We start from the raw sequence: 19,070 nt of genomic DNA, 5'->3' as shown, positions 1-19,070 counted from the left end.
CGTACTCAGAAGAAGTTGGGGAATGTGTTTTGGGGTGTCATTTTACATATACCCATACTGGGTGAGATAAATATCTTGGTCAAATGCCAACTTTGTATAAAAAAATGGGAAAAGTTGTCTTTTGCCAACATATTTCTCTCACCCAGCATGGGTATATGTAAAATGGCACCCCAAAACACATTCCCCAACTTCTCCTGAGTACGGCGATACCAGATGTGTGACACTTTTTTGATGCCAAGGTGGGCAAAGGGGCACATATTCCAAAGTGCACCTTTCGGATTTTGCAGGCCATTTTTTACACATTTTGATTGCAAAGTACTTCTCACACATATGGGCCCCTAAATTGCCAGGGCAGTATAACTACCCCACAAGTGACCCCATTTTGGAAAGAAGACACCCCAAGATATTCTGTGAGGGGCATGGTGAGTTCCTAGAATTTTTTATTTTTTGTCGCAAGTTAGTGGAATATGAGACTTTGTAAGAAAAAAAAAAAAAAAACATCATCATTTTCCGCTAACTTGTGACAAAAAAAAAAATTCTAGGAACTCGCAGTGCCCCTCACGGAATACCTTGGGGTGTCTTCTTTTTAAAATGGGGTCACTTGTGGCGTAGTTATACTGCCCTGGCAATTTAGGGGCCCAAATGTGTGAGAAGTACCTTGCAATCAAAATGTGTAAAAAATGGCCTGCAAAATCCGAAAGGTGCACTTTGGAATATGTGCCCCTTTGCCCACCTTGGCAGCAAAAAAGTGTGACACATCTGGTATCGCCGTACTCAGGAGAAGTTGGGGAATGTGTTTTGGGGTGTCATTTTACATATACCCATGCTGGGTGAGAAAAATATCTTGGTCAAATGCCAACTTTGTATAACAAAATGGGAAAAGTTGTCGTTTGCCAAGATATTTCTCTCACCCAGCATGGGTATATGTAAAATGACACCCCAAAACACATTCCCCAACTTCTCCTGAGTACGGCGATACCAGATGTGTGACACTTTTTTGATGCCAAGGTGGGCAAAGGGGCGCATATTCCAAAGTGCACCTTTCGGATTTCACCGGTCATTTTTTACAGATTTTGATTGCAAAGTACTTCTCACACATATGGGCCCCTAAATTGCCAGGGCAGTATAACTACGCCACAAGTGACCCCATTTTGGAAAGAAGACACCCCAAGGTATTCCGTAAGGGGCATGGCGAGTTCCTAGAATTTTTTATTTTTTGTCGCAAGTTAGTGGAATATGAGACTTTGTAAGGAAAAAAGAGAAAAAAAAAAAATCATAATTTTCCGCTAACTTGTGACAAAAAATAAAAAATTCTAGGAACTCGCAGTGCCCCTCACGGAATACCTTGGGATGTCTTCTTTCCAAAATGGGGTCACTTGTGGCGTAGTTATACTGCCCTGGCAATTTAGGGGCCCAAATGTGTGAGAAGTACTTTGCAATCAAAATCTGTAAAAAATGACCGGTGAAATCCGAAAGGTGCACTTTGGAATATGCGCCCCTTTGCCCACCTTGGCATCAAAAAAGTGTCACACATGTGGTATCGCCGTACTCAGGAGAAGTTGGGGAATGTGTTTTGGGGTGTCATTTTACATATACCCATGCTGGGTGAGAAAAATATCTTGGTCAAATGCCAACTTTGTATAAAAAAATGGGAAAAGTTGTGTTTTGCCAAGATATTTCTCTCACCCAGCATGGGTATATGTAAAATGACACCCCAAAACACATTCCCCAACTTCTCCTGAGTACGGCGATACCACATGTGTGACACTTTTTTGCTGCCAAGGTGGGCAAAGGGGCGCATATTCCAAAGTGCACCTTTCGGATTTCACCGGTCATTTCTTACACATTTTGATTGCAAAGTTCTTCTCACACATTTGGGCCCCTAAATTGCCAGGGCAGTATAACTACCCCACAAGTGACCCCATTTTGGAAAGAAGACACCCCAAGGTATTCTGTGAGGGGCATGGTGAGTTCCTAGAATTTTTTATTTTTTGTCGCAAGTTAGTGCAATATGAGACTTTGTAAGAAAAAAAAAAAAAAATAATCATCATCATTTTCCGCTAACTTGTGACAAAAAATAAAAAGTTCTATGAACTCACTATGCCCATCAGCGAATACCTTAGGGTGTCTACTTTCCGAAATGGGGTCATTTGTGGGGGTTTTCTACTGTCTGGGCATTGTAGAACCTCAGGAAACATGACAGGTGCTCAGAAAATCAGAGCCGTTTCAAAAAGCGGAAATTCACATTTTTGTACCATAGTTTGTAAATGCTATAACTTTTACCCAAACCATTTTTTTTTTTTGCCCAAACATTTTTTTTTTATCAAAGACATGTAGAACTATAAATTTAGTGAAAAATTTATATATGGATGTCGTTTTTTTTGCAAAATTTCACAGCTGAAAGTGAAAAATGTCATTTTTTTGCAAAAAAATTGTTACATTTTGATTAATAACAAAAAAGTAAAAATGTCAGCAGCAATAAAATACCACCAAATGAAAGCTCTATTAGTGAGAAGAAAAGGAGGTAAAATTCATTTGGGTGGTAAGTTGCATGACCGAGCGATAAACGGTGAAAGGAGTGTAGTGCCGAAGTGTAAAAAGTGGCCTGGTCATGAAGGGGGTTTCACCTAGCGGGGCTGAAGTGGTTAAAGTACCCTAAAGGAGAGTCCTAAAAGGAATGCCAGGCTGCCTCTCTATCTGCTCATCGCATGTGTCTTATAGTTCTAGACTGGAAGCAGACTTTCCCATTTTCTCAATATAACCTATAAAGATATCAGCAATATACATTATATAACAGCTAGAGTAGATGAAAGACAATAGACACCATTGATGACATTTCTTGAAATGCATGCACTTTGGCTAAAATCATTTAAAGAGCTTCTGTCACCATGATCAACCCTATTAAAACAGGCATACTCCCTGTTTGGATGCCTGGCTCTGAGATCTCACGCTTGCACAGGCAAAACTTAATTGGTGCATGCATGGTTGATCTCAGGAGGCTCTCCCCGCTCTGAGATTTGCACTGCACAAGCATCAATGCCATCATCTACACTTATGCAGTGCACATGTCAGAGCAGAGAGCACCTCCTGAAATCAAGAGTAGGCTCTCCCCAAAGAGATCTGCACAGCACAAGTGCCAATATTGTCAGTCTTGTCTCAGAAGAGAAGACTCTCGGCTTCACTTTTAGATCAGTGAAGCTGAACATCCTCTGTTCTGGGAGGAGACTGAAGTAACTTGCACTTGTGCAGCCAAATTTCAGTGGGGAGACCCTCCTGAGGTCAGCCACGCATGCAAGAATGAAATTTCACCAGAGCAAGCGCTAGATTTCAGGGCCAGACACCCCAACAGTGAGAATGCCTTATTGGGTTGATGATTGTGACAGATGCTCTTTAAATGATTTTGGCTAAAATGCATGCATTTTAGGAAAAAAAATGCCAATGGTGTCTATAGCCTTTAGTCTAATGTAGCTTTCAGGGTCAGGCATCCAAACAGTGAGGATGTGTGGCCCTGTCAATCAGGTCATGAGAGGGAGTAGTGCTCCGATCACCTCATTTGCGCAAAAATAAAATTAATAATAAAAAAAAAGTAATAATTATGTTGCAACAGTATGTCCATTTGTAGCAATAGAGGGCTTATTTAATTCAACATGATCAATCCTACCAGACAGTATGCCTGGTTTTATAGGGTTGATCATGGTGACAGATGCTATATAAGTATTTAGGTTTTATTTAACATTTTCAACAGTTTTTCTTGTGCAGCCTGCATATATTCTCTTATATGGAAGGTTGCTCAGTCCTTTTCATTGTGAAATAAATCAAACAAGCTCTTTAAAAACTTGATCTGTAGCTTATTTAAATTTCCTTAAAGCTGACATCTTTTGATTTAAGTTTATTTTATTTGGTTGCAAGGATGTGAGTTCAGGAGAGCAGAGTGGGGGGTTACAGACAGAGCTGTCAAATCTTGTTTCGCCAGTGATTGTCAAAAGACTATAACCTCATTAAGAAAACATGTCATTATATTCATTGATCTAAACTTGAATACCTGGTATCTTTTTAGTAAATTCTACTAAGATCTGAACATGGCTTGTAGCCATAGTTGTCAGGAATACAAAGTTGTCATCAGTGTTAAGGTCTTCCTATAAAAGAACAAAACATTACTTTAGTAAATCATATATTATTTTGAACTGAGAAATATCTGTCAATATGTCAAATTAGGCTCCAGTCATTTTTTAAGCTTTGAAAACCTTGAAATGGGATTCTGTGGAGGTTAATTTATCTGCAGTTCACATCGTGATTGTAGATCTTATCACAGATTGACATTCATGCCGCCTGAATGACACATTTATAGTGTCCCTACCCTAAGTACACCATATCTGATATGCATCTAGTTTATGGACTTATCTTTATCTGATCATTATCTTTACGACCTCCAGGAAATGTTGTAGCACACCTTAAAAAGCACATGGAATTTAAAAGAGATATATATACAATAGTGCGTTGCGTGAAAATCGCAGCATGTTCTATATTCTATTTTCACGCAACGCGGACCCCATAGAGATGAATGGGGCTGCGTGGAAATCGCAAGCATCCGCAAGCAAGTGTGGATGCGGTGCGATTTTCACGCATGGTTGCTAGGAGATGATAATGATGAGCAACCCCATTAATGTCTAATCACTGTATTATTTTCCCTTATAACATGGTTTTAAGGGAAAATAATAGCATTCTTAATACAGAATGCTTAATAAAATGTGCCTTGAGGGGTTAAAAATAAAAAAATGAACTCACCTCATCCTCTTGTTCGCACAGCCGGCATCGTCTACTTTCTTCTTCTTTCAAGACCTGCAAAAGGACCTTTGATGACGTGGTGAGGGCGGTGACGTCAGCGCAGGTCCTGCTGAATGAAGAATGCTTTTACTTTCCTTTATAACCATGTTATAGGGGAAAATAATAAAATAAATAGAACACCTAACCCAAAACCCGAACTTCAGTGAAGAAGTCCGAGTTCGGGTCTGGGTACCACATTCAGTTTTTTTCTCACACGTGTGCAAAACGCATTGCACTCGTGCGGAAAAAACTGAACATCAGAACGCTAAAACTGACTGCAATTGCATGCCTACTCGCGCGGTTTTCCCGGAATGCACACGCGACACATCCAGAACAAATCCGGGATGCCCGTGTGAAAGAGGCCTAACATTAAAGAGCCTATCCTATTCACCCCACCAGGGACTTAGCTAGAACTTCAGGAAAAAATTTAAGGGGGCCCCCCTCACTTACCGTCTTTGTATCACTATTTTCTGACAGCTATAAGTTTTTTAAAAAATATTTCTGTGTAAAGAACTGAAGCTTTTCTTTCTGGTCGATGAACTGTAGTTTTTATTGGCCCAATTTTTGATCACTAATATTCTCGCGAGAACTTGAGCTCATTCTCCCTGGCTAAGAGCGGGGCACTCTGATTGGATGCGCTCACAGCCAGATAGAAGATAACCACTCCCAGGGAAAATACAAGTCTCCGCCTAGTATAACCGAGTCACCTCATAATAATATAAGGTGCTAAACTATACGGGGCCAACAGCGGACGAACGGTGGGTTCTTTAGAAAAAAAAATATATGTGCCATGGCATCAGTGGGGGTCGCCCTATAAGGTAGGATAATAATTAGACTAGAGCTAGCCTGATGAAAGGTCCTCTTTAAGAGTGCCATAATAAGCACTAGTAGATAGCGGAACAACGAGAAGAGAGTGGAGGATGCCATGTACTATGCTATAGTACGGGAGGCTGGCAGAGAAAGGATTGGGCAGAGGTTGTGATCTGGCTACCTGGCAGCTGCATTCTGAAGGCCCGAGCATGCAGCTGCCAGGTGGCCATCCCAGCCTCTGCCAGCCTCCTATACTATAACAGATGCATGCCTTTTATTATATAGGAGGCTGGGGGGGACTGGGATGGCAGCCTATGGCTGCACACTCAGGACTTTGCCTGCTGCTGTACCTGGCCTTTCCTCCTCTCCACTCTCAGTCTGTGAAGTGCAGGAGGAAAGAGTGAACCACTTGGACTCTGCCCTCCTCCTTCCTCATGCCCAGAGAAGCCCCAGAACCACTGTGCCCTAGTGCAGCAGTAGGCAAGGCAAAGGAGGACCAGGGGAGCCCAGGCACATATCTGAAAATCAAGTGCTGTGCATGCCTGCTGTGCCTCCCTCCTCCCTCTGCCGTGCTGCTTCTCCTCTTGCCTGCTTCTCCTGCTTGCTGCACACCTTGAGGAGAACTTCACTTAGTGGGCGGGATGCAAATGTGCTACCTGATGAGATTAATTTACATAGTGTGCTGCAAGCTTGTTCTCTGGCTGGCAGTGCGCTATGCAGGCAGGCAGAAGAGGCAGCTCAACTCATCATCATGTATGGGGGCAGGCAGATGCTTGGCAGTGCGGGCACCCTTTTAATGAATGTGATGCAGAGTGGCTGGGCATGGTGAGCCGGCCCCTATGTAAAAATGTAAAAGTATCTACAGCGAGGCACCTGGGGGCAGGAAGGAGCATCAAGTGCAGTGAGGCACCTGGGGGCAGGAAGGAGCATCAGGGGCAGCGAGGAACCTGGGGGAAGGAGGGAGCAGAGGCAAGTAGTGAGGCTCCTGGGAGCAGAAGGGTGAAGTGAGGCACCTGGGAGCAGAGGGGAGCAGTGAGGCACCTGGGAGCAGAGGGGAGCAGTGAGGCACCTAGGAGCAGTGAGACAAGCAGAAGAGAGCAGTGAGACACCTGGGAGCAGAGGGGAGCAGTGAGGCACCTGGAAGCAGAGGGGAGCAGTGAGGCACCTAGGAGCAGTGAGACAAGCAGAGGGGAGCAGTGAGGCACCTAGGAGCAGTGAGACAAGCAGAGGGGAGCAGTGAGGCACCTAGGAGCAATGAGACAAGCAGAAGGGAGCAGTGAGACACCTGGGAGCAGAGGGGAGCAGTGAGGCACCTGGAAGCAGAGGGGAGCAGTGAGGCACCTGGGAGCAGAAGGGAGCAGTTAGGAACCCAATGTTCAGGGAGGCACCTGGGGGCAGGAGGGAGCAGAGGCAAGAAGTGAGGCACCTGAGAGCAGTGAGACAAGCAGAGGGAAGCAGTGAGGCACCTGGGAGCAGAGGGGAGTATAAGGGGCATGAGGAAGGACGATCCACTAACCTGAGGAGGGAGGACTCTGTTTAGGAGTGCACAGGTCTCTTCCCCTTGGATCACACCAGCCAATCAGCACACCCCTTTTTATCCTAATGCTCATTGGTTAGCCTGCTCCTTGCTAAGGGGGCGGTCCCTTACATTGCTGAGATGTTCCTGGTGCTGCCATCTCCAGCACTGCTTCTGGCTGATTCCATGTGCAGTGCCCTTGATCTTCTCAGCAATGGGGAATAGATCTGCTAGGAGCACAGATGGGGCTGAGATCGCTACACGTACCAGGGAGAGGAGGCAGCCTTGCAAAATAAACTTTATAGTGCTGCTGTCATTTGCCTACTGTTTGACCGCAGCCCTTTGCTTCCGGGCCCCTTCTGAGCTGGGGTCCCGAAGCAGCCGCTTCCCCTGCTTCCCTGGTATCTACGCCACTGCACCCCACCATCAATGGAAGTGAATGGAAGCCAGATAGCAGAAAAACTGTTGTATTCTTAACAATGGGTTATATGAAAAGAGGAAACAAAATACACAGAATCAGCAGATTTAGCTAGACACTAATACTTTATACTTAAGCCAAGATTATGAAATTCACCAAGGATTAGTGCTTAAACCCCAAGGAAGTAAATAGTTGTTATCGCCAGAAAGTAAGCACTGGATTACCTCTTTATGATACCACCTAAGATCTTTTAAAGTTGTTTTAAATCTCTAAAATAATTTAATGACTTTGGAGCTAAAAATAAATAAAGATTAAACGTACATGAGTCAGATTTTTATGGAAAGTTGTGTAGTGGAATAATGTGATAGCTGTAATTATAATTTTTTTCATATATTTATCTATATTTTTCTTTCTGTGCAATTTTTGGAAAATGTTAACCAAATCTAGTATGAGCTAGTAATATCATTCCATAATTTCATAATATCATATTGCAAAACAGTTGTGAATATCTATTCAGATAAACCAAGCAATGCACATGGTTGTTTCAATAGAAGATGAGGTTATTCATTTATGCTCCATTCATACAGACAATTGCAAATATAAATAACTAAAACGGGTCTTAGGAAGTAGCATGTGTAGTGCCCTAGAGATAGGCTACTTTGGACTATGGACGTTTGTGGACATTTGCCCCTACTGCTACTACGCTAAACCATCAACTCCCCACTTTATTGCATTTGGAAGGGTTAACGTGTACTGTAATTTATGCTGTTGTGTGCACTTGTAATGTTTTATGTTGTTGAACTGCATTTTATATGTTTATTGTAATATATCCTGTTAATTGGCATGGTTATTGCATATATCTTTATCATCTGCACTGGACTGTGGAAACCGTTAATGCAAGGCCAGCTGGTGCTTAGAGACTTTGGGACTTTCTATCTATGCTCTGGGAAGTTAGACATATTCCACAGTTACTCTAAGGGACTATGCAAAGTTTTGACTGTCTGGTTTAGCTCTATTGTTTATGTCTGGGAAAACTGCTTAGTCATGTACTTGTCTGTGGCAGACTCTAATTGATACAATGGTTCTGATAGGGTTCTCCACTCCACCCCTCCCACTGGAAGGTTGTTGTTTAGCTAGAAACTCTATATAAGAAGATTAATTAAAGAGTGTCTGCAGATAGGGAACAGTGTTTAGTAGAAGAGACTCTGCCAGACTGCATTAGTGACTAGAAGAAAATGCTGAGATGGGGATACTCTGGCACATACCCTGGGTCATTAGCCCTTTGACCAGAGGACCAGTCGGATAACTTAAACAAAGACTCTGGGCTACAAGCCCTTTGGCCAGGACACCAGTCTTCTGAGAGAGAGAGAGGGACAGCTATCTGAGGTCTTTCCTCGGAACACAACCTTCTTCTCTCAGGGAAGAGACTGGAGAAGCTGCTCAATGCATTGCCTGAATTGTTTTCCACTTGAGCTCCTCCAGTAAAGAAGCACAGTGATTTACTGTAAACCCTGACTCTGGATTTTTTCCCCATTTAATTGCACCACACCTTGGCATCCTCTCCGGAGGGCAGCAAAGGGCGATGACACCTGAACGGTGTCCAGGCGACCCAGTGTAGCGTTGGGACCACCCCCAAACCTTGCTTCTGCACATGTAACATCTTGCTTTATTCCAATGTATGAAAGCTGGTAACCTGATCATAAATGAATGAACATCTCCTCAACATCTGGTACCTGTAGTCTCTTTGTTCCACCAGACAATTGCAGGTTACCAAGTCTCATGGGGAACATTTTCAGCAAGCTGTAAAATCTGTATGTACCATAAAACGTGTATCCAATGGTTGAACATTTTTAAGTGTTCTTCACCCAGTTGTTAAGCCTTCTCAGTGGGCCAGCTCTTTTAAACCTGGTACTGTAGGTACATATCTAACAAGCTTTTTATTGTATTAGATGCTCTTTTATGGGAAATATTGACAATTCTCTGATTTAATTAGGTACATTGTGAATGAGAGTACATCTTATGTAAAAAAGATGTGAATAATGTAATTTGGATAGTAAGATAATTACATTTTCCTATCAATACAGGACTTATACAAGATAATATCATTCAACTTCTAGTAAGGATGGATTGTCACGTCTTGTGGCAGCAGCTGCATGATACCTATAACTATAAATATAAATTGGTTGCTTTAAAAAAGCTTCTTACATATGCTATTTACTGTCAGTAAATGTTTCAATTATTTAGAGAGACCAATAGGATTTTATAAATGAGATTATTTCAATGAAGTATCGCATGGTTACACTTACTATCAGTTTTGTAGCTAGGTCCTGAGGCAGTCTTTGCTTGTTATATGCTTCCATCACATACTGAAGCAGTTGGATCTGATCCTGTGTTAGTTCTTCTTTGACCTGTTTCAACATCAAAACACAATACATTTAGTACTAATCTCGAATGTTGTGGTATAGATCAGACAGCCCATGAGGGCGCATAAAAGGGATTACACGGTTCTCATATATCACTAACCATGTAGAAAACATGTGACAACATAATATCACAATACCAGATGGAAGGTCTTCTTTAAAGGGGTTGTCCAAATTAACTACAAACTCGGGGAGAAACAGAAAATATAGTAAAATAAAAAGGAAGTTATACCACTTTTTCCACTGCTGCTTCCAGAATCGTGGTCCTGTAGTGCAGCCAAGTGCCATACACACCAGATCATCATGCAGTCAGTCATTGGCCTCAACAGTATATGCCAAGTGACAGCTGAGGTTGGGGATTGGCTGCAGCAGTGATGTGGTGTGTCATTGAACCCCTCAGATGCCACGTTCATCGCTGATCGCAGCATCTGATGCTACAATTGAGGCCTTTCCAGGGTTAATCAGGTAAAAAAAAAAAACATACTCACCTCATCTATTTTCTTGTGGAGAGGCCGTTGCAGCCATCTTAATTGAAGATACTACTCTAAATCTTGCGGGGGGTAATGTTATGACCTCACCATGCCCCGCGCTGGCCGCCATCACGTCCCCGCGCGAGATTTCGCACAGCGTCATCAATCAATGGCTGCGACGGCCTCTCCAAGCAAATGGATAAGGTGAGTATGTATTTTTTTAACCTGATTAACCCCTGAAAGGCCTCAATTGTAGCCTCAGATACCGTGATCAGCCATGAACACGGTATCAGAGGGGTTCACTGATGGGGGGGCGACACGATCACCGTTCCCTGTCATTACAAAGGAATGCACTTCGTGACTAAGTAATTCATCATGAATTGAATTTCTTTGTGAAATTCGGCAAAGCAGCTGAATCAAATTTTTTATAACTTCGCTCATCAATACTGGCCATGGCTACAGCGCAGATACGAGTTGGCCAGGACGGGGCTGCTGTGCATGTATGTCTATGCACGCTCCCGGCCACCACTTTTTAATATAGTGTGCAAGCACGGCCACACTGATGCTAGATTGTAGGGTGATCATAACCCCTGCATATCAGAAGTGTATAATGTGATAGAAAAATGAATCCAGCCAGAATAGGAGGCAATATGGAGAATCACAATACATTAGTAAGTGCCTTGTAATAAGTTTCTCTACATGATAAATACTATTTACTGAAGTGAGACAAACCCTTTAGTTTTCCCTGTAGTGGCATGCATAAAAATTAACGTACTGACAGTTTTCCATACAGATAACAGTTGATCGATCACTGATCATCTTATTGTTAAGTGATCCTTCTAACAAGTAGGGATTTCCCAGTGAGAACAGCCTATTTAAAAGGGTTGTCTGGGATGAGAAAAAACATGGCGTTTTTTTTCTCCAAAAGCAGCACCACGTCTGTCCGTTGGTTGTGTGTTATATTGGAGCACTTCTCCTTTGAAGTCAAAAGGGCTTGTATGTGTCAAATGTGTTCACATGCAGCAGATTTTCCATACATTTCTGTGACAGTCCCATTCATGTTAATAGGGATTCCATAAATCAATGCATATGCTGTTGAAGCATCCAATTCAGATGTAGAGAGCAGGTTTTCAGCTGTAGAAATTTCTGCAAAAAATCTTTCACATCTGACAATACCCTATAGCAGGGGTGCTCAACCTGCGGCCCTCCAGCTGTTGCAAAACTACAACTCCCAGCATGCCCAGACAGCCTACTGCTGTCAGCCTACAGCAAAGCATGGTGGAAGTTGTAGTTTTACAAGAGCTGGTGGGCTGTAGGTTGGGCATCACTGCCTTATAGAATTCAGCTTGACTTTGATTTATGGCAGATTTAAGAACTGATTTATTTTAAGCACCAAGGATTAACTTTACTCATTCTTAACAATCAATGGTTAATTAGAAGAACCAAAATGCCTTCTGCAAGTCACAGACTGTAATATATTTGCTTTAAGTGGTCAGAAGCAAAGTAGACAAATGACAAATATTAGTTCTGATGACTATTTGGTCAAGGTGTGACGGGGTGCTAGGTTGAAATCCAACCAAGGACAATATCAGCATGGAGTTTGTATGTCCTCCCTGTGTTTGCGTGGGCTTCCTTTGGGTACTCTGGTTTTCTCCCACACTCCAAAGACATACTGATAGGGAACTTAGATTGCGAGCTCCACTGGGGAGAGCAGGAAATGATAATGTCTGTAAAGCGATGAGGAATATGGCAGCCTGGCCCTGTCAATCAAAGCAACCAGACAGGAGCTGGACACAGAAAGGAGAGGAGCTTGGGTACAACAAGAGCAACGGTAATGTCCTCATTGCACCAAAGTCCTAATTTGCATATTAAGAAAAAGTGTCATTACTTGGGAATGGAGCCTCAGATAAAAAAGAAATATAAACTGTGTTTTAATCAGGTGAACCACAGCTATGTGTCTATCTAAACAGTTTGATAGGAAGGTCCAATAATGTAGATTACATCATAGATGTAGACATAGATGATCAATCTTTATGAAGGCAAACATATCTAAAAGCCTTTTTTTTTATATGCTACTTTTCATAGAAATGAAATTCTATGATAAGGTCCATGGTCCACACTTCAGGTTGCACTTGCTGCATTACAGATGCTTCTCACAGCAGTGTTACCTGCAAAAGCCTTTCATCTGCCCAATGGTGTCTGCCCAGAAGCCCCTTATGATAAGTGGAAGTCTCTGCTGCCAGATAATGACGTTACTGTATGATCGCAGCCTTGCGTGGATGTGCGCTGTGACTGTGGATTGATAAATGTCTGAGCTGTTTCCTGTATTACACTGTCTGACACAGCTTATTTATGCTGCGTTTTATAGATTTTAGAAAAATCTATTAACAAAGTCACATGTGTTTATTATTGACTTTAGGGCCATGAACAACATTTTCACAACCTCTCATGCCTGTTATGTAGAAGAAATACACGCACAAGGGGGAAAACCTTTACTTATACTGACTTTGTGAAATGTCATCAATCATATATAAAGGTCATATGTCACATGGCAAATATTTAGATGTCACTGCTTGCAAACATGTATGGTGTATTTATTCATATTTTTCAACATCATATCATGTGTGATATTTACCGTATTTAGTAAAATCTCAAATACGAAATGTACTATAGAATACTATCCACAATACTGTATATATGTTAATGCCTAGGAATGTCTTAAGTTGATGAGTGAGTACTTACTGATTTGACAACCCTGCCCCTGAAGGAATGCTCAATGATTAATGTTAATCGAGCACCATGGAAGTCAATGGGAGAACCCGAGCATTAAACCAGGCACCCCCTGCTCTGAAGAGGGGAGGGTGTCTGGTTCATAGGAAAAAGTCAGAAATTGATGGAAACACCACCGAAATGATGAAGGAACAGCATGGGGAGGATGTCTGGATGCATCTTGGAGTCCCAGGTCACTGCTGGGAACAATGTTGTCCGAGCAGTACGCCAATTTTACAGACTGACAATAATATGCACAAAACCGAAGATAAAATCTATTTTAGAGGAAAAATTGTTAGGAAACATTCTTTCCTGTATATTTACTTGTATATAAAGTGCAAGTGCTGCCAAAACCTACAAGGAAGAGGCACTCCGATACAACCTGTATATCACATAAGGGAGGGCCTCATTCACATTGTGGTACAACTGTTCAGGTAGTGGGACTCCTACACTCATAAAGCCTATGCACTAAGTGAAAGGGCTGCCAAAAATTACACTCCTATACACCCTTTATTACACATAAAGGAAGGCATCATACAGACCCTTACAAAATTATGATTAATGGCCTGCTGGCGACCCTCAAAAACATTAGGAGCAAGGGCCTGCTGGTGACCCTCTAAAACATTAGGGGCGAGGGCCTGCTGCTGATCTGACAATCTAAAAATTAGGGGTGAGAGTCTGCTGCTGAGCTGACCCTCTAAAACATTAAGGGCGAGGGCCTGCTGCTGAGCTGACCATCTAAAACATTAGGGGCGAGGGCCTGCTGCTGATCTGACAATCTAAAAAATTAGGGGTGAGGGTCTGCTGCTGATCTGACTCTCTAAAACATTAGGGGTGAGGGTCTGCTGCTGATCTGACCATCTAAAAAATTAGGGGTGAGGGTCTGCTACTTAGCTAACCATCTAAAAAATTAGGGGTCAGGGTCTGCTGCTGATCTGACCTTCTAAAACATTAGGGGCGAGGGCCTGCTGCTGATCTGACCATCTAAAACATTAGGGGTGAGTGTCTGCGGCTGAACTGACCATCTAAAACATTAGGGGCGAGGGCCTGCTGGTGACCATCTAAAACATTTGTGGTGAGGGTCTGCTGCAGAGCTGACCCTCTAAAACATTAGGGGCGAGTGCCTGCTGCTGATCTGACCATCTAAAACATTAGAGGTGAGGGTCTGCTGCTGAACTGACCCTCTAAAACAATTGGGGGCGAGGTCCTGCTGGTGACCCTCTAAAACATTAGTGGCGAGGATCTACTGCTGATCTGACCATCTAAAACATTAGGGGTGAGGGTCTGCTGCTGAGCTGACCCTCTAAAACATTAGGGGCGAGGGCCTGCTGGTGACCCTCAAAAACATTAGGAGCAAGGGCAGCCTAATAAGCATGTTGATGTGATAGAGGAGGAGGACGATGAGAAAAGGAAGATTGAACCATATACCCTTTTTTGTGGTGGCAGGTGTGCATGGGAATACAATGTATCCAATACACCATAATAGCCACATTTAAAGTGCCTTTATGTTCAGCCGCTTTCCTCTTTTTTATTGCCTGAAATGCGTCAAGCTATTTGAATTTAACAATTACTTCGTACCTTGGAAGTCCGTTGTGTCATCCATTCACAGGACAACGAAAGAACCACCTACTTACAGGCGATCTGGGCGGGGGAAAGTCTGGTGTCAAGTGTCATGTGCTTATCTTGCACCACCCCCCCTGGTGATGTGAGTACTAAACAAGATTGTTTGTACTTCTTTTTATTGATAACTCTGGAAATCGTTCTAGACTGATTTTAAGGTCATAACCTCATGTCATCTTTTTTTTACATATCTATATACTGCTCCAACATACCTTACCCTCTGGATTTTATAGGGGCATTCACTAAAGTTATATAGAGGTGTTCACCATCTCCCCCCCCCCCCCCCCCCCCCGCCTTTCTTGGTGCCACTACCTCACCAATTCTTGACCATAGGTGCTCCACCAACCTTTCTTTCCTTTTTCTCATATTGTTTCCTCTGGTGGAGTAGAGAACTTAGGGGCAATCCAGGCCTTGTTCATTTTGATAAGAGTCAACCTGTCAGCATTTTAAGTTGACAGTCGGATGCGCTAAATACCCGCTCTGACAAAAAGCTGGCGGCAGGCCAGCACCTCCAAGGCGTAGAGCGACAGTTCGTGCCATGTGTCCAGCTTGGACACCCAATAGTTGTAAGGCACAGAGGGATAACTGAGGATGCTGACACGGTCTGCTACGTACTCCTTCACCATCTTCCAAAGCTTTTCCCTCCTTGTGACAATAGGCCGCTCCTCAAGGTGAGGGTGCTGGCGGGGTGTCATGAAACTGTCCCAGGCCTTGGAGAGTGTTGCCCTGCCTGTGTTTGAACTGCTGTGTGTTCCCCTCGTCTCCCCTCCTCGGATTCCAAAGGAACTACGTACTCTGCCGCCAGCGTTGTTGGCTGGAAATTTTTGGAGCAATTTTTCCACAAGGACCTTCTGGTATTGCACTATTTTGCCAGTCCTCTCCACCACAGGAATGAGAGATGAGAAGTTCTCTTTGTAGTGGGGGTCAAGAAGGTTGAACAACCAGTAAATCGGTGTTGGCCAAAATGCATATAACGCAAGGGTCACAGAAAAGGCAGCATAATATAAAGTCAGCCATGTGTGCCAGAGTCATAACAGACAAGACTTCTCTGTCCTCATCAGGAGATTGACTTTCAATATCCTCAGCCTCCTTTCTCCTCTTCGGCCCATCCATGCTGAACATATGGAATAAATCTGCTATGGGTACTACCCTCTGTAGCGGAGGCAACCGTCTCCAGCTCCTCCTCCTTATCATCATCCAATTCGCGTTGAGAAGACGAACGGAGGGTGGTCTGGTTATCACCCTGTGTAATGTCTTCATTGTGAGCGGTGAGCGTTTCAGTAGACAAAGAAGTGGGATGGTTACACTGATAATAGCGGCATCGCCGCTCACCATCTGTGTTGATTCTTTAAAGTTGCGTAAAACCTCACAGAGGTCAGACATCCATGCCCACTAGTTGCTTGTGAAGAACGGAAACTGACTGGAAAGGCGACAAACATGTTGCAGCTTGTATTCCACTACTGCCCTCTGCTGCTCACAAAGACTGGCCAACATGTGGAATGCAGAGTTCCAGCACATGCAGTCAGTGAGCTCACAATTGCAAGCTCTGCTGCAGTGTTGCCAGACCGGCGGCAGCTGTAGATGACTTTTGGAAATGGGCACACACGCGACGCACCTTCACCAGTATCTCAGGCAAATTAGGGTAGGTTTTGAGAAACTGCTGATCCACTAAGTTGTTCGCGTGGGCTAGGCATAGTATGTGTGTGAGCGTGCCGAGCTCTAAAGCCGCCACTAAGTTACGGCCATTATCAGACACAACCATGCCTGGTTGTAGGTTGAGTGGCTAAAGCCACAGCTCAGTCTGGTCCCTTATACCCTGCCACAGCCCTGCGGAGGTGTGCTGTTTGTCACCTAAGCAAATTAGTTTCTTCACGGCCTGTTGCCGCTTCCCCACTGCAGTGCTACACTGCTTCCAGCTACTGACTGATGGCTTACTGGTGCTGCAAGATGAGAATTCAGAGGTGGAAGTGGAGGAGGAGGTGGAGGAGGAGAAGGGGGGGTTGCAGCCAGTAATGTAGGTGGTGGCGGAAATCCTGATGGAAGTAGGGCCCGCAATCCTTGGTGTCATTATCACCTGTGCCATCCCAGGATACGACTCGATCCCAGCCTCCACAACTTTCACCCAGTGTGCCATCAGGGAAATGTAGCGTCCCTGTCAAAAAGAACTTGTCCATGTGTCAGTCGTTAAGTGGACCTTCCCAATAACTGCGTTGGTCAGGGCACGGGTGATGTTATGGGACACATGCTGGTGTAAGGCGGGGACAGCACACCAGGAAAAATAGTGGTGGCTGGGGACGCCATCAGGCTGCGGAAAGCCTCAGTGTCCACAAGCCTAAATGGCAACATTTCCAGGGCCAGCAATTTGGAAAGATGCGCATTTAGTGCTATGGCCTGTGGGTGGGTGGCTGGGTATTTGCGCTTTCGTTCAAAGGCATGGGGTATGGACATCTGTACACTACACTGGGACACAGAAGTGGATGTGCTAGCTGATAGTGCTTGCGAAGGTCCAGGTCCAGGGCGGGAGGCATCCGGGCCTGCGTCTTGGACAGGGGATTGGCCAGCACGTAACACAGGGGAAGAGGAGGCAGTGGTGTGACCCGCATCACTGATTGTGGACCCAGGCATTCGGCCCACCTATTAGGGTGCTTTGATGCCATGTGGCGGATCATGCTGGTAAGGTTGCTAGTGTTCACGCCCCAGCTCATTTTGGTACGGCACAGGTTGCAAATGACAATTCTTCTTCTTCTATCGCCCGTACTTTCTTTAAAAAAGCGCCAGACTACGGAACACCTACCCCTTGGCAAGGGGGTGCTCCGGGGAACAGTTTCGGGCCTGTTTGGTGTGGACCGCCACCCCACTGCCTCTTCCAGCTTGTTGCGGTGCTGCGGATCCCTCCCCCTCTGTCCTCGCTCGGCTTGCCACCTTCCCAGGTTGGGTCAGTGATTTCATCGTCCACCACCTCCTCTTCCACTTCCTCACTTTGGTCATCCTCCTGACTTGTTGACCTAACAACAACCTCACTTATTGACAACTGTGTCTCATCCTCATCATCAACCTCTTGAGACACTAATTGGGGTTGACTTATTGGCAACTGTGTCTCATCATCATCATCCACCTCGTGAAACACTAATTGCTGTTCCCCAACGTCATCTTTATCTGACTGTGGATACTCAAGAGTTTGGGAATCAGTGCACAAGGTCTCCTCATGTCCCTCTTAAAATGGGCTTGGCGAGAGGCCCAAATCAAGGAATGGAGATGAAAAGAGCTCCTCAGAATATCCGAGTGTGGGATCACTTGTTTGCCAAGACTCTCTATGGTGGGAGGAAAGAGGATCAGAGTGAGGATTCTGTTGACCAGACTTTTGGCTACTGACACTGGACTTTGTGGAAGACAGGGTGGTGCTTCACCGACTGGAAGCATTATCTGCTACAATCCAACAGACCACCTGATCGCACTGATGTGACTTCGAGAGTGGTGTCCTGCGCCGCCCTGCAAGCTGGGTATCGTGGATGAGTGTGTTTCTTGTGCTCTGGCAGCAGGCACAGTTTCACCGCGCCTAGGGCCACGGCCTCTGCGTGCACCATCAGCAGCACGGCCACTTCCCCGTCCCTTACTGCTCGCCTTGAGCATATTAAATGGTATATATGCTTGCAAGTATGTCACACTTACAGTGCCGCAGGTTTTGTAAGTGTATGCGCAAATAAATTAAACTGAATGTCACTGATATTTAGGATGCTCAAACATTATACATAAGATGTAGCGCAGGTAATGTCGATGTCACCAGCACCGAAAAAATGACACTGAATGTCACTGATATTTATGATGCGCAAACGTTATACAGGAGATGTAGAGCAGGTAATGTCGCTGTTACCAGCGGCGAAAAAATGTAACTGAATGTCACTGATATTTAGGATGCACAAATGTTATACAAGAGATGTAGTGCAGGTAGTGTCACTGCCACCAGCGGCGAAAAAATGTAACTGAATGTCACTGATATATTGGATGCTCAAATGTTGGACAGGAGATGTAGCGCAGGTAATGTCGCTGTCACCAGCGCCGAAAAAATTAAACTGAATGTCACTGATATTTTGGATGCTCAAATGTTATACAGGAGATGTAGCGCAGGTAATGTCGCCATTACCAGCGCCGAAAAAATTTAACTGAATGTCACTGATATTTATGATGCGCAAACGTTATACTAGAGATGTAGCGCAGGTAATATC

The 19,070-nt window shown here is 44.2% G+C and overlaps 1 protein-coding gene across 2 annotated transcripts in view; it reads right to left on the bottom strand.

Moving 5' to 3' along the window:
• Positions 1-19,070, bottom strand: part of NR1H4 (nuclear receptor subfamily 1 group H member 4) — a 113,069-nt gene that overhangs the window by 15,176 nt on the left and 78,823 nt on the right. For both annotated transcript variants that reach the window (XM_044280638.1, XM_044280637.1), the window contains 2 exons: positions 9,875-9,976; positions 4,043-4,136 (listed from right to left, as the gene is read on the bottom strand). In XM_044280638.1, the coding sequence (XP_044136573.1) occupies positions 4,043-4,136; positions 9,875-9,976 (196 nt within the window). The remainder of the gene's footprint in view (positions 1-4,042; positions 4,137-9,874; positions 9,977-19,070) is intronic.

The sequence above is a fragment of the Bufo gargarizans genome, chromosome 2 (genome assembly GCF_014858855.1).
Source record: "Bufo gargarizans isolate SCDJY-AF-19 chromosome 2, ASM1485885v1, whole genome shotgun sequence".
In the NCBI taxonomy this organism is placed as follows: Eukaryota; Metazoa; Chordata; class Amphibia; order Anura; family Bufonidae; genus Bufo; species Bufo gargarizans.
Note: the sequence above shows the minus strand (reverse complement) of the source record. Positions and strands in the feature narration are given on the sequence as shown.